The sequence below is a fragment of the Scyliorhinus canicula genome, chromosome 2, assembly GCF_902713615.1.
Source record: "Scyliorhinus canicula chromosome 2, sScyCan1.1, whole genome shotgun sequence".
In the NCBI taxonomy this organism is placed as follows: domain Eukaryota; kingdom Metazoa; phylum Chordata; class Chondrichthyes; order Carcharhiniformes; family Scyliorhinidae; genus Scyliorhinus; species Scyliorhinus canicula.
Genome location: NC_052147.1, coordinates 93,418,411 through 93,434,069, shown reverse-complemented (window position 1 = coordinate 93,434,069; position 15,659 = coordinate 93,418,411). Strand labels below are relative to the sequence as shown.

Here is a 15,659-nt window from a genome sequence, read left to right as displayed (position 1 = left end):
GGTGTGGTGCTGTGGGGTGAGAGTGGGGATGAGCGTGAGTGTGGTGTTGGTGGGGGTTCATACGTTTTCACAGGGAACCACAACTAAGCATGGCCGAACTCCACCGAGCTCCATTTCCTCTGGGCCACCGACCGCATCCAAGGCCCCATGCTCAGCCACAGTGAGGGGCCGTGCATCCGGTGGTCCCCTTCTTGCTTTCTCCCACTCCCGGCGGTTGTTCACGGCCTTTTCCTGGGGCGGGGTTGGGGAATCAGAAAATGATTGTGTTAGACTGTCTGACATATGGAGCGAGGGGTGGGTAGCTGGTAGCCTCAGTGGCCAGGCCACCTGGCCATGGCAGCCAGTGTGGGTGCCGGCATGTGGTGCAGGCTGGGGGTTCAGCCACCCTCCGGGTTGGGGGTGTTCAGTTTATGGGTGAGTGGGATGGGGGACAATGGTCACCATGGTGCCTCCTCACCCTGGCAGCCCTGAGAAGGCCATGCAGTTTTTTACAGCGCTGCTGGCCGGTCCAGATGACGTTGCCCACGGCACTGACTTCCTCTGCCACCGATGCCCAGGCATGACAAACGGTGGTGGCCGTCAGCCTCCTTATTGGTCTGGGTACTGTGTCATCCTTCTCTGCTCCAGCAGGGTCTCTAGCTCTCCTCGCTGCCATTTAGCTGGCTGGGATGGTGTGTGTGGGGAGTGAAGGGTGTATATGCAGCTGCAGCTTGTCAGCCTCCTGAATGTCAATCTCGAAACCAGTGAATCCAGCACCATTTCTCATTAGAATCAATTGTGTTCCATGTGGCGCCATTGCTAGCCCCTTGGCTGGAGCGGAATTGGTCCAGGTATGGTGCCAGTATTGCTGTTGTGAAAGTCCACGAAATTTGTGTCTGCATCAACACTTAGGGTGGGATTCTCCATTGCCCGATGCCGATATCGTAATCGGCAATTGGGCAGAGAATCCCGTTTTACGACTTAATCGGGGACGGCACCTGTTTTCAGATGCTCGCTCCCCCTCCAAAATGGCATTGTCGGGGAGTACGCCGCATGCCATTGGGATGGCCTCAGGTCGTCACCTGAAGGCCCTCCTCCAAATCTCCATCCCCGATGGGCCAAGTTCACAATGGCGTGGATCACCTGTGCTCTCAGTTTTCGTCAACCTCGCGTGGTGGCTGCGGACTGTGTCCATCACCGCCACAGTCGGGGTAGACGTGCCGCTGACTGGGAGAGGCTTCAGCAAGGGCTGGGGGGACTGGTGGGGGGTAGTCCATGGGTGGCGAGGGGGCATCCAGGGGGGCACTAACTGGCAGGTTGGGTCCTCTAGCGGCCAGCGCTATGTTGTATGGCGCGATCACTGCAGGTCGTCGCTGTGTGCATGTGCGGCCACAGACCGGGCAGGTCTCCAGCCATCTTTGCCGCGGGAGCCGGAAGGTTTACCCAGCGCCACTGCTAGCCCTTCACCGGTCCCGGAATTGGTGTGGGTTCGGCGCCAATTTTGGAGTCATAAAATGCCACTGTTCCCACGCCGGCGTCGACACTTAGCCTCAAAATCGGAGAATTTAGCCAGAGAATTTTGAAGATTGCACTAAGGCATTCATTGTCTCTGCAGTCACTTCTTTTGAGATCCTCTACCCCAACATGGAGAAATCCATGCAGCACCTCCATTTTTAACATCATTCCAAGGTCAGGAGGAGGATCCTAGACAGTACGGTAGCAGAGGTGGATAGCACTGTGGCTTCACAGCGCCAGGGTCCCAGTTTCGATTCCCCGCTGGGTCACTGTCTGTGCGGAGTCTGCACATTCTCCCCGTGTCTGTGTGGGTTTCCTCCGGGTGCTCCGGTTTCCTCCCACAGTCCAAAGACGTGCAGGTTAGGAGGACTGGCCATGATAAATTGCCCTTCGTGACCAAAAAAGGTTAGGAGGGGTTATTGGGTTATGGGGATAGGGTGGAAGTGAGGGCTTAAGTGGGTCGGTGCAGACTCGATGGGCTAAATGGCCTCCTTCTGCACTGTATGTATGTTCTATGTCCTCTATTCTAACCCAGAAGAAGAGATTCACTCATTATCATTTTCATGGAAAAAAATCTGAAACTGATTGAATGACATTTAATATAAGAGCAAGTGTTTTTCTGATCGATGAGTTTTGAGCAGATAACACATAGGATCCAGGAAATGCCCGATGTTGTGTTCTAGTTGTGGGACACAGAATTAATTAGAATGGGGATATCGGTATGGGTTATAGGGAAAAAGGTGATGATGAAAACGTTGTTTGATGAGGCCTGGTGTTCAGAGCACAGTTAACAGGCAAAGATCAGTAATGGAGCCCAGCATCAAGATTTTTCACACTGTCAGGAACACCCCACTAATGTTAGATGTAGGTTTTGCGTTCGTTTTTGGGATATTCATGAGAAACAGCTGAGGAAACAGTGAGAACTCAAACCTCTTTCATTAAACAACAATAAAAATATTCATTAAAGTAGAAAAAATAAAATGAAACATTACAAAAAATAATCATGTACTCTTACATATCAACAGTAAATGCTTAGTCCCTCAAGGACTGGAAACCCAAAAGCATCATAATCCTAAGGTCCACTGAGACTCTTCAATTTCCAAAACAACAACCAAAAATCAATTGGCCAAATCTAGCCAGACCGTACAGCCAAAGAGATCAGGACTTGGGAACAGTCTTTGATTCATCAAAGAAAACAATCTTTTGCAGAAGCTCGCTTGCTGTTTCTTCTTCAACTCATCTGTGACTAGCCTGCTTCTTAACTCACAGCACCCTGACTTTTAAATGTTTCAATTGCAAATAACGCCATGTTCTCAGTTCTTTCCTGTACCTTTATTTCTCTTAGTTGCTGCCCAGTAAAATACATGGCAGTTTGATTTTAGTTGCGCAAAAAACAATGAAAGTTAGCTCTCCCCTCTGAGAAAGAGAACTGAGTTTATCTGAGGGATTGAGAAGGAAGGGCTTTCATGTTACAATGGGTGCCACAGTCGCATAGTGGTTGGCACTGTTGCTTCACAGTGTCAGGATCCCAGGTTTGATTCCGGTTTGGGTCACTGTCTGTGCGGAGTTTGTTCATTCTCTCTGTGTTTGCGTGGGTTTCCTCTGGGGGCTCCGGTTTCCTCCCACAAGTCCCGAAAGACGTGCTCTTAGATAATTTGAACATTCTGAATTCTCCCTCTGTGTACTCGAACAAGTGCCAGAATGTGGCGACTCGGGGCTTTCCACAGTAACATCATTGCAGTGTTAATGTACGTCAACTTGTGACAATTATGAATATTATTATTAACTTAAACTGGTATAGGAATTGGACCTGCACTGTTGGCAGCTTTCCACATCATGAGGCAGCTGTCCAATCAACTGAGCTAACTGACTTCTGATGAAAATTGCCAAAAAAATTAATTTAAAAAGCATCCTACCATTTCCTGACAACACAAAGAGGGCTGATTGCATGAAATGTATACCCGACCAGTGAGGTGAAGCTCAATCTTGGGGGCCCCACTGTTCGTTCTCCGGTTCTCCTTTCTTCTCAAGAGAACAATCTCAACTTCTCTAAGCACACTGCATTAGAATAAATTAACGGGAATAAATTAACCCGCTTTGAATATTTCAGAAAAATTGAGCAATGCGTCCCCATCTAGGTAAAAAAGCACAAACAATTGATTGATTCGTGCAGTCCTTTATTGAGAACCATTAAACTCAATGAATAAGCGGTTGTGGTTCGGTTTTATGAAAATACAAATAAAGATCAACATTTTGCAAAAATCGAAATTTAATTCGCAAAACATGGTAATTATGCATTCAAATAAAAGCACGATACTGCGGATGCTGAAAATCTGAAATAAAGGCAGGAAATGCTGGATAAAATCAGCAGGTCGGACAGCATCTGAGGAGAGAGAAACAGAGTTGATGTTTCGAATCCATGTGACACTTCTTCGGAACTGAAGAGGGTCATACTCTATTTCTCTCCACAGATGCTGCCAGACATGCTGAGTTTATCCAAAGTTGTCTGTTGTTATTATTAATTAATTGAATATTTTGTTTGAATGATTCAATATTTTTGGTCAGGTAAGGTAACATTCTGATTATTAAGTCTGCACTCATGTATCCATTAAAGCATGGAATAATTTCAAGCGTCATCAACATTTTTATTGCTTTCAGTGCAATTTATGTTTATAGACAATGTAAATATGCACAAGACCGGAAATTAACGAAAATTTCCAACATCTGATTCATAAGTGAATTTTACTATTATAATCTAAACATTTGCCCTGATACCTTGCCCTGATATCTCACACTTGATACCTGATTGCTCTGTGATTTACTTCGCTAAAGTAAAAGGATATGTTCCAGCAGTTTGCAAAGTAGAACGAATGATTCAATGAAGGGGAAAATGAAGACGCTCGCAATATAAAGGCCGAATAAGGATTTTTTCCGGTGGTGAAGCCTGCAATTTCACCTTTGTCGAGTTAAACCCTCGGACAGGTTTCATCTAAAGCATGGAGAGGAACATGCTCATTGAACAGCACTATTTGAATGACTATTTCAGTTTGTTAGATGCATGGTCAGACTATTAACCTGGGAAGCAATATTCCAGGCACCAGTGCGGCTTTTAAGTTGTACATTCACTCGGGGCACATAAAGCCCCGAGCACCAGTGTGCAGCACGGGGGTTATCATTGTTATTCAGTGCAAACCATCCCCTTGCCAGCTGCCAGAAATTGAAGTTGTGTCAGGAGGGCCGGTAAGTTTACTCCAGGGCTTGGCAAAGGCAGCCATGATGTGGAGATGCATTGGACTGGGGTGAGCACAGTAAGTAGTCTTACAACACCAGGTTAAAGTCCAACAGGTTTGTTTGGAATCACGAGCTTTCAGAGCACAGCTCCTTCCTCAGGTGAGTGGCCAAATACACCTGTTGGACTTTAACCTGGTGTTGTAAGACTTCATTTGGCTAAGGGAAACTGAGCACCATGCAATCAGATTTCTCAATGCAGGAAATGCGGGAAAGTTGCACTTAAGGCCAAAGAGAAGAGGAAATATGAGATTTGCAAGGGTCGGAGAAATAGGGCAGAGGCATTGAAGATGAGGAGTGATGACTGTTAGGTCACATTCGCAATGTGAAAAGGAAATTGAAATACAGCTTATTTTGGTTAGTGGAAGTAGCATGAGGCTTTGTGGGCAGCATGGTAGCACTGTGGATAGCACTGTAGCTCACAGTGCCAGGGTCCCAGGTTCGATTCCCAGCTTGGGTCACTGTCTGTGCGGAGTTTGCACGTTCTCCCCCTGTCTGCGTGGGTTTCCTCCGGGTCCTCCGGTTTCCTCCCACAGTCCAAAGACGTGCAGGTTAGATGGATTGGCCATGATAAATTGCCCTTAGTGTCCAAAAAGGTTAGGAGGGGTTATTGGGTTACGTGCATAGAGTGGAAGTGAGGGCTTAAGTGTGTCGATGCAGACTCGATGGGTCGAATAGCCTCCTTGTGCACTGTATGTTCTATGTTTTACTAGTCCCGTCAATATATAGACATGGACACATAATAGAAGTTTGAGGAATCATTTACAATATTAATTAGAAATCAATCTAATTCCTCCATATGAAATTCCAGTGTTTTTCTAACGAGGGGTTTGTCCATATCATTTTGAAATAAAATGAAAATGGCTTATTGTCACGAGTAGGCTTCAATGAAGTTACTGTGAAAAGCCCCTAGTCGCCACGTTTTAACTACGTTTTAAGTACGAGAAAGGCTGCATTTTGTTTTGTCAGAGCGATCGCGGGTTCGAAGCTGATATGGAACAAGCTAATTTCTACGCTGAGATCTTATATTTTACTGCGACTCAATAACGTTAAACTTTGAGCTATACCCAGTTCCGGAGGTGAGCGTGGCAGCTTCTGGGCACCCGAACGGCATCAAAGTTACTCAATTTTGCTCTGTCATTGATATAAATCCTATATATATTGACCTCCTGTACGGGAAAGCGATTAAGTCAAGCATATTAAAGTCCTGTGCACGTGTGAATTGCCAAATCTTGGCAGATTCAAGGAAAACACCTGGGAAATTCAGAGAAAGAAAATAAAAACATGATTTTTAAAAAACATTCGAATTAACTTCTCAATATAGTTAGTAAGCCTTGTGAATGTCATCGTGCTGTTGGATGACAAATCGGTTGCTGTGTAGCCGGCTCTTCATCAGAAACTATGGCTCGTCTCCAGCAACTTTCTTGGTCACTTTGTAAATATAATTACTCCCGCTTGTGTGAAGGATCTCACTGTTGAATTGCTGTGGCAGGAGATCATGGTGAAAATTGATAGTCCCGTCTCTGGCAGTCACGTTAGAAGACATGTAGATTGTAGTTTTTTCATTGCAGAGGCACAGCAGGGTCTGTAAGAGGCCTGCAAATTGCGATGGGTTGTACACAATGTCCGTACCCAGAATGAAATCGTAGTCATTTGAAAATTTGCTCTGATCGTCACCCCACGCAAGAGCACTGACCTTTGAACGGTGTCTGCTGGTGAGCGGAACGTTAGCAAGTACGTTATATTCTATTTGCTTCAAAACGTACGATCTGTCCGTTAAGGTGACATCTCCACCTGGTACAAAGAATAAAACAGTACATTTATCTCACAATTTCACCGCAGCACGAGTTGCATGGTGCAGTTTACTTTTCTCCCGCAAGAGCAACTAAAGTCCAATCATGAAAATAAATTGTAACTCTCGTAGTTAGTGAGCGTCGAATGGCCTTGAACCAAAGAGCCGGGCAGAACCAGTCCACAGAGCACTGAGCAGGACTCCGCAAACCGAGAACACACCGATGCACCTGCTCCACATGTGTGATTTGCAACATCAGTTTCAAAAAGCTGCCCCCTACCGCTGCTCGCAAGGGCGGAGAATTTGGTGGAACTTGCTCGCTGGCGGCGGCGGCGGGGGGGGCGGGGGGGGGGGGGGGGAGCTGTCAATCAAAGCCCAGTAAAATCAATATGAAAAAGAAATGAATGAATGGCTTGCAGATCAGAAATCTGAGGGGGTTTAAGCCCAGCTGACTGTTTTTCTCTTTCTATGAATTGACAGGTGCTCCTTTCTGTACATAAGCCAGCAGGTATATTGCCTCAGTATGTTTAAAACATTGATTGTTTTCACAGCCTCTGTCTCCACTGCTTTTAGCTTCGAGACAGCGGACTCTTTTCTGGGGGAATGAACTTCCTTACAGGGGTCTCTCTTCTGGGGCTTTCTGACAAGGGTCGCCCTTTGGAGAGCCCTTTATTTAGGGGCTCTCTTTATTTCGGGGGTCTCTTTATTTAAGGGGTCTCTGTGCGGCGGTCTGGTTATGTGGTGGGTCTGTGGCGGTTCTCTTTATTGAGGGGCCTCTGGGGGTTTCTTTATTTAGGGGATCTCTGCGGAGGTCTCTATTTAGGATATCTCTGTGGGAAACACTTAACTTGGGGCTCTCTTTAATTTTGGCCTCTCTGATGAAGAGACAACGGGGGCGCTTGATGGGGATGGGGTGGGCAAGACGCATTGTTGGGGGGAATGACCCTCCAATGGACTTTGGGGCAACTTCCTTAAAGAGTTCCCCTTGGCCCACCGCAAGGTCCATCATATCAGAGCCAAGCTTGGCAGGACTAGCACTAATTCTTGTCCACGTGATTCCCGGCCCAGAGGGCTAGAGAATCACACAGGTCTGGAGAATATGGTGCCCGGACAATTAATAGGCTGTTAACACCCATTTGTATCCTCCCATTGGCACGGGGTGTGAAGCTCGATCACGATGGCAGCACGGGGTCAGATCAATTGAAACGTATTGGCCCCTGCTTGATCCTGTTTTCTCCCAACTGGGGAGGTTTCTCTGCTGCACTGGGAACTCAGCTACTGCCTTAGCGAGACAGAGAAACCAGCCCATAGTTCATGGAGAAAAATACCAATTATAGACCGTGACCTATTATATGCATAATTAGCAATAAGTAACAGGTAAACATGAGAATTATAAGATGAACGGATAATGATCATCGTAGGGACATTCACTGCGAACAGTGGCAAGTACAGGGAAGAGGAATTTTTGAATTCTGCACCAAGCGTAGCAACTGGAGGAGTGAGGAAGATGGGCAACAATTATATGGTTTAGGCAGAACAAATATTACAGCACAATGAAATTGCTATGCACAACAGGCCAATTGGTGTGACATCAGTTGCAGGGCAAATATTGTAGTGTACTATTAAGGATGTCTTAAACAATACGTTTAAAATTCATAATATGATCAGACAAAATCAACATGGTTTTATGAAAGGGGAATTCTGCTTGATAAATGTAATAGATTTTGAAGATGTAAACTGTAAATTCAATATATTTGGAACTCCTAAAGGTGGTCAGTAAGATGGTAAACAAACGATTCAAACACAAAACAGGGCCACGTATAATAGGGACATGAGGATATGAAGCATTATTATAATGAACAGAAAGCAGAGAGCAGGATAAATGGGGCATTTTCAAGTTAACAGGTTCGGACTAATGGAGGGTCAGGACTGGAACTCAGCTATTTACCAAACATATTAATGATTGGATGAAGCAATTGAAATAGTGCACTAAATCTGATGATTATACAAAGCTAGGTGGGAATTCAAGCTGTGAGGAGGACACATAAAGGGTGCAAAGAGATATGAACAAGATAAATAAAAAGGCAAAAAGGTAGCAGAAGGAATATAATGTGAGGCAGTGTAAGGGAAAATAGAAAATCAAAATATTTTGAACTGTGAAATCTGTAATTGTTCTGTTGAGCAGCACATGGGTGTACACAGACAGGAATATAAAAAGTTAGCATGCAGGTTCCGCCATCAATTCCAAAGGTATACCGCTGTGGACCTTTAATGCAATGGGAATGGGAGTATAAGAATAAACAAGTATTTATACAATTGTGTAGAGGCTTGCTGAGACCATACTTGGAGGACTGTACACAGTTTAGGTCTCCATATTTAAGGATGTATATGTGTGCTTTGCAGTTGGTACTGTGAATGTTTGGCTCCTCGGGTTAGAGTTGTCCCATAATGAAACACTGAGTAACTTAGGTCTATACTTACTAAATTTTAAAAGAAAGAAAGGTGCTTTCATTGGCACGTGCAATATTATGAATGAACTTAATAGAATAGACACTGAGTGGTTGTTTCTTGTGGCTGGGGATTCTAGAAAACTGGAACAGTCTCAGGACAAAATTCAAACAGGGCAGTAGAGAAAAATATTGGGAGCAAGACACACATGGTGAAAAAGTCAAACTTAAAGGCTCTGTGCATTAATGCACGGAGCATTTGCAATAAAGTGGATGAACAAATCGCGCAGATAGATATAAATGGGTATGATATAATTGGGATTACGGAGACATGGCTGCAGGGTGAACAGGGATGGGAGCTGAATGTCCCGGGTTTTAGTATTTAGGAAGGATAGGCATAAAAGAAAAGGTGGTGGTGTGGCACTGCTGTTAAAGAGGAAATTAACACAGTAGTGAGAAAGGATATTGGCTCTGAAAATGTGGAATCTGTATGGGTAGAGTTGAGAAATACCAAGGGACAAAAAACATTAGTGGGTGTCATATAGAGACCCCCAAACTGCAGTGATGAGGTTGGAATGGCATTAAACAAGATATTAAAGATGCGTGTAACAAGGGAATATCGGTGATCATGGGTGATTTTAATCTTCATATAGATTGGGCAAATCAAATTAGCCACAATGCCGTAGAGGAGAAATTCCTGGAGTGTATACAGGATGGTTTTCTTGACAATATATGGATGAACCAATTAGAGAGCAGGCCATCTTAGACAGGGTACTGTGTAATGAGAAGGGAATCATTGCCAATCTGGCTGTACGAGACCCCTTGGGTATGAGCGACCATAACATGATAGAATTTTTTATCGAGATGGAGAGTGAGTACTAGATTTGGAGACCAGGGTACTGAATCTTAATCAAGGAGATGAGGATATGAGGCATGAGTTGGCCTTGATAGATTGGGGAGAGTTACTTAAAGGGACGACAGTGGACTTCCGGTGGCAGCGATGTCCGAGTGAGCCGCACATTCGGCGGGCTCTCACTCTGGCGGGTGTTTAGGGGCTGATTCCCCGCGATAGCAGGACCACGGACCTGAAGGAAGGCGGCAGCAAAAGTGCTGAGGAGCGGGCTGCGGCACATGGAACAGCGGGAGTCCAGGAGGCAGAAGAAAAGAGAGAAAAAGGGACAGAGGCAAGGACCTGAAGAAACTTACCTGGAACCTAAGATGGCGGACACACGGACCCTGGACTCAGCAATCCAGCAGGCGCTGGATAACATGCTCCAGGTAATGAAGTCCAGTTTTGAAGAGCTGAAGCGGGACAGCTTGGACCCAATCCAGAAAGCGGTGGATCAGCTGAACCAGAGGCTGGATGCGCAAGATGTTAAAGTTAAGGAGCTGGGAGAGGCGGTGGAGGAGCAGGCGGATGCGCAGACGGTTGCAGCGCTAGAAGTTGACGGGCTGAAGGAGCGGCAGAGAAGACTGCTGGACAGAGTGGAGGAGCTGGGGAATAGAGCTCGCAGGAACAACCTGAGGATGGTCGGCCTCCCGGAGGCGGCTGAGGGAGCTGATGCCGCAGCGTTTGTAGCAGACCTATTGATGCAGCTGATGGGGGCCGAAGCCTTTCCACGACCGCCGGAGCTGGAGGGGGCATACAGAGTGCAGGCGAGGCAGGGGCAGCCGGGCGGACCCCCCCCCCCCCCCCACCCCCGCCCAATGGTGATTAGGTTCCACAGGTTCGTGGACAAGGAGCGGGTGCTGCGGTGGGCAAGGAGCACCAGGAGCAGCACGTGGAACAACAGTGTTCTCCGCATTTACCAGGACCTAAGCCAGGAGGTGGCTCGGCGGCGAGCAGCCTTTAAGAATGTCAAGGAGGTGCTGTTCAAGAAGCACGTGAAGTTTGGTCTGCTGTTCCCGGCTCGTCTATGGGTCACGCACCAGGGTCAACACCACTACTTCTCCGAGCCTGAAGAAGCGATGGACTTTGCGAGGGATCAGGGGCTGGTCCCGAAAAGAGGCCCCACGGACGCGAATTAGGGCCCAAGGACTACCGTAGGAAGGTACGCGAATGGGCCTGGACTGCTGATCAACGGTTTGCTGGGTCCAAGGTGCCAAGCGGAACATTTGGGACTCTTTCCTTTGTTCATGGACATTGGTTTGGGGTTTTTCTTTTTTATTGTTTGTTTTTTCTCTTATGTTTTTGTTTTTTCCTCTTTTTTCTGTTTTTTCCATTTTGGGCGGATTTGTACTTTTTGTGCAGCTCGCGGAGGACACTGGAGCTGGCATGGTAACGAAGTGGGGCTGGTCAGCAAGGGGGGCCAAGGACGTGGGTTGGGGGGGTTTTTCTTGGGGGGTTTTTTTTTGTTGATGTCCATGCCTTCCTGTGCCAGTGAGTTTGCTCCAGTCGGTTGGAGAGGGGGATGGGGCACCAGGGAGTGCGGAGGAGGACGGGGAAACAATGGGAATGAGACAGGAAGGCGCCGGAGTGTTGAGTCACCGGGATAGCAGATTGGCTAGTCAAGGGAGTCAGGTGGGGGGGGAGATCACAGCCAGTGGATGGCAGGGGTGGGGGTATCGGGGGATGTGGTTGGGGGGGGGGGGGGGTTGTTCTGCTGATGTGGGAGGGATTTGAAATAGGCACTGGAAAGGAGGTCGAGGGTGGAGGCAGCCAACGGGCGGGCCAGGAATGGCACGACGCACGGGCCGGGGGCCGGCCCGTGAAAGGCTATGGCTGACCGGCGGGGTGGGGGGGGTTGTGCCCCCCCGACCAGGCTGAACACCTGGAACGTTAGGGGACTGAATGGGCCGGTTAAGAGGGTGCTGGTGTTCGCGCACTTGCTGGCTCTGAGGGCGGACGTAATTATGTTGCAGGAGACACATCTGAAAGTGTCTAACCAGACCAGGCTAAGGAAGGGCTGGATTAGCCAGGTCTTCCACTCGGACTTGGACTCGAAGTCCAGGGGGGTGGCAATCATGATCAACAAGCGGGTGCAATTTGAGGCGGAGGGCATAGCCGCAGACAGGGGGGGCAGATACCTGATGGTACGGGGCAGACTGGAGGGGAGAAGAGTGGTGCTGGTGAATATATATGCCCCGAACCGGGATGACGTGGACTTCATTAAAAGAGTGCTGGGGAAGATCCCAGACCTGGACTTCCGCAGGCTAATAATGGGAGGGGACTTTAACATGGTCCTTGACCCGGCTTTGGATCGGTCGTGTCCCAGAATGGGTAGACTCCCAGCAATGGCAAGGGAGCTGAAAGGGTTTATGGAGAAAATGGGGGCAGTGGACCCCTGGAGAGCTAGACAGCCGACAGGAAGGGGCTACTCGTTTTACTCACACGTCCATAAAGTATATTCTAGGATAGATTTCTTCGTACTAAGCAGGGATTGTATAGGGGAGGTAAAGAACACGGAATATTCAGCAATTACTGGGTAGACCTGCAGATCGGGGGGGGCGAGCTACCAACGCCCGCAATGGAGGCTAGACGTGGGACTGCTGTCGGAGGAGGGGATCTGTGAGAGGCTTCGGAGGTGTATGCAAAATTACTTGCAGGTGAATGACACGGGGAAGGTCTCAGCGGCGACCCTGTGGGAGGCGCTAAAGGCAGTAGTGCGGGGGGAGCTGATTTCAATTGGGGCCCACAGAGCCAAGGCAGACAGGGCAGAGATGGATAGATTAGTCAGGGAAATGGGTCGGATAGATGAAGAGCATGCGGAGTCCCCGGGGGAGGTTTTACTCAGGGAGAGGCAGAGACTACAGGCAGAACTGGGGGCACTATCCACGAGTAGGGCCGTGGAACAGCTTAGGAAGGCGAGGGGAGTGGTGTACGAGCATGGGGAAAAGGCTAGTAGACTGTTAGCGCAGCAACTCAGGAGGAGGGAGGCAGCCAGGGAAATAGGTAGAGTGATGGATGGGGAGGGGCGCAAAGTGGAGGACCCGGCAGGATTGAATAAGGTATTCTGGCACTTCTATCGCAAGCTGTATACTTCGGAGCCGCCGGAAGAACCGGAGGAGATGAAAAGGTTTCTGGACGGGTTAACCTTCCCAACAGTAGGTGGGGGGCGCGTGGATGAGCTGGGGGCCCCGATTAGAGAGGAGGAGGTATTGGGGGGCCTAAAGGCCATGCAGTCGGGGAAAGCCCCGGGGCCGGATGGCTGCCCAGTAGAGTTCTATAGGACGTTTTCTGAGCTGGTGGGCCCGGTCTTGGCGAGGGTTTTCAATGAGGCAAGGGACAGAGGGACCCTGCCGCCGACAATGTCGCAAGCCACTATATCACTGATATTGAAGCGGGGTAAAGACCCGGAGGCGTGCGGGTCCTACAGGCCAACCTCCCTGATTAATGTTGATGCCAAGCTCCTGGCAAAGGTACTGGCGGTTAGAATGGAGGACTGCGTACCGGAGGTGATTGGGGAGGACCAAACTGGGTTTGTGAAAGGTAGGCAGCTGGTGGCCAACCTGAGAAGATTACTTAATGTGATAACGATGCCCCCGGTGGGCAGGGAGGTGGAGGTAGTGGTGGCGATGGATGCCGAGAAGGCCTTTGACCGGGTGGAGTGGGACCATCTATGGGAGGTGCTCAGACGGTTTGGGTTCGGGGAGGGACTGGTGGATTGGATCAAATTATTATATCAGGCCCCGAGGGCCAGCGTCAGGACTAACAGAGAAGTGTCGGAGTACTTTAGGTTGTACCGAGGGACCAGAGAGGGCTGCCCGCTCTCCCCGCTGCTGTTTGCGCTGGCCATAGAGCCGCTGGGGATTGGGCTGAAAGCCGCAGAGGGATGGAAGGGGATGGTGAGGGGCGGGGTAGAACATAGGGTCTCTCTTTACTCAGGCGACCTGCTCCTGTACGTGTCGGACCCAGTGGCCGGGATGGAAAGCATACTGGGAATGTTGAGGAAGTTCGGCCAGTTTTCAGGATACAAATTAAATACGGCCAAGAGTGAAATGTTTGTGGTGCAGGCAAGGGGCCAGGAGAACAGATTGAGAGGGCTACCCTTTAAGCCGGTTGAGGAAAATTTCCGGTATTTGGGAATCCAGGTGGCACGAGACTGGGGCAGGCTGCACAAGTTAAATTTGGCCAGGGTGGTGGAGCAAATGAAGGGAGAGTTTCGGAGATGGGATGCACTCCCGCTGTCGCTGGCAGGGAGGGTGCAGACTGTAAAGATGACAATCCTCCCTAGATTTCTGTTTGTTTTTCAGTGCCTCCCAATCTTTGTCCCACAGTCCTTCTTCAAAAGAGTTAACGGGCTGATCATGAGCTTTGTCTGGGCGGGAAAATCCCCGCGGGTGAAGGCGGCGATGCTGGAGAGGAACCGTAGCGAGGGAGGGCTGGCTTTGCCGAGTCTGATTAATTATTACTGGGCGGCCAACATCGCTATGATAAGGAAGTGGATGGTGGGTACGGGGCTTATCTGGGAGTGGGTGGAGGCGGCTTCGTGCAGGGGCTCCAGCTTGGCAGCCCTGGTCACGGCTCCTCTACCACTGCCGCCGGCCAAGTACACCACCAGCCCGGTAGTGGTGGCGACCCTGCGGATATGGGGCCAGTGGAGGAGGCGTGTAGGGGAGACGGGGGGTGTCGGTTTGGGCTCCAATCTGCGACAACCATCGGTTTGCCCCCAGGAGTATGGATGGGGGGTTTCGAGTATGACAGCGGGCGGGGGTGGGAAGGGTGGGTGATATGTTCCTGGAAGGGAGTTTTGCGAGTTTGAGGAGCTTGGAGGAGAAATTTGGGCTGGTAAGGGGAAATGATTTTAGGTACCTACAGTTGCGGGACTTTGTTCATAGACAGGTCCCATCTTTCCCACGCCTCCCGCCAATGGGGATCCAAGACAGAATAGTCTCTGTGGGGGAAGAAGGGGAGGGTAGAGTCTTTGACATTTATAAGGTGCTCATGAGGGAGGAAGGGTCCCAGACGGAGGAACTGAAACTTAAATGGGAGGAGGAGCTAGGCGGGGAAATGGAGGATGGGCTGTGGGCAGAGGCCCTGAGTAGGGTAAATTCGACCGCGACATGTGCCAGGCTCGGGCTGATTCAATTTAAGGTCGTTCACCGGGCCCATATGACGGTGGCTCGGATGAGCAAATTCTTTGGGATAGAGGACAAATGCGCTAGGTGCGCGGGAGGACCAGCGAACCACGTTCACGTGTTTTGGGCATGTCGTAAGCTTAGGGGGTACTGGGAGGGATTTGCTGGCGTCATGTCCCAGGTGCTAAAAACAAGGGTGGTGATGAGTCCAGGGGTGGCAATTTTTGCGGTTTCAGAAGACCCGGGAGTCCAGGGGGAGAAAGAGGCCGATGTTTTGGCCTTTGCTTCCCTGATAGCCCGGCGACGAATACTATTGGCGTGGAGGGACTCAAAGCCCCCGAAGACTGAGTTGTGGCTTGCGGACATGTCGAGTTTCCTGGGTATGGAAAAAATTAAGTTCGCCTTGAGGGGATCTGTACAGGGGTTCGCCCGGCGGTGGCAACCATTTATTGACTTCTTTGCGGGAGAGTGAGCATCAGCAGGGGGTTGGGGGGGGTATAGTAGAGTAGAGTAGGAGGGATAAAATGGCGGGTAGTACCGGTGGGGGAGGAGCGGGCTTGTGCAGTATCTTACGATTGAAGTATTGAAAGTACATGGATGTTTGCACATTTTTGCCTTTT

At 49.2% G+C, this 15,659-nt stretch overlaps 1 protein-coding gene across 6 annotated transcripts in view; it reads right to left on the bottom strand.

Moving 5' to 3' along the window:
- Window positions 1-5,416: 5,416 nt before the first annotated feature.
- The window catches only part of LOC119962388 (EEF1A lysine methyltransferase 3-like), a 43,091-nt gene continuing 32,848 nt past the window's right edge, over window positions 5,417-15,659 (bottom strand). For all 6 annotated transcript variants that reach the window (XM_038790352.1, XM_038790354.1, XM_038790350.1 and 3 more), the window contains one exon: window positions 5,417-6,576. In XM_038790352.1, coding sequence (XP_038646280.1) covers window positions 6,182-6,576 — 395 coding nt within the window. In that variant the 3' untranslated portion in view covers window positions 5,417-6,181. The remainder of the gene's footprint in view (window positions 6,577-15,659) is intronic.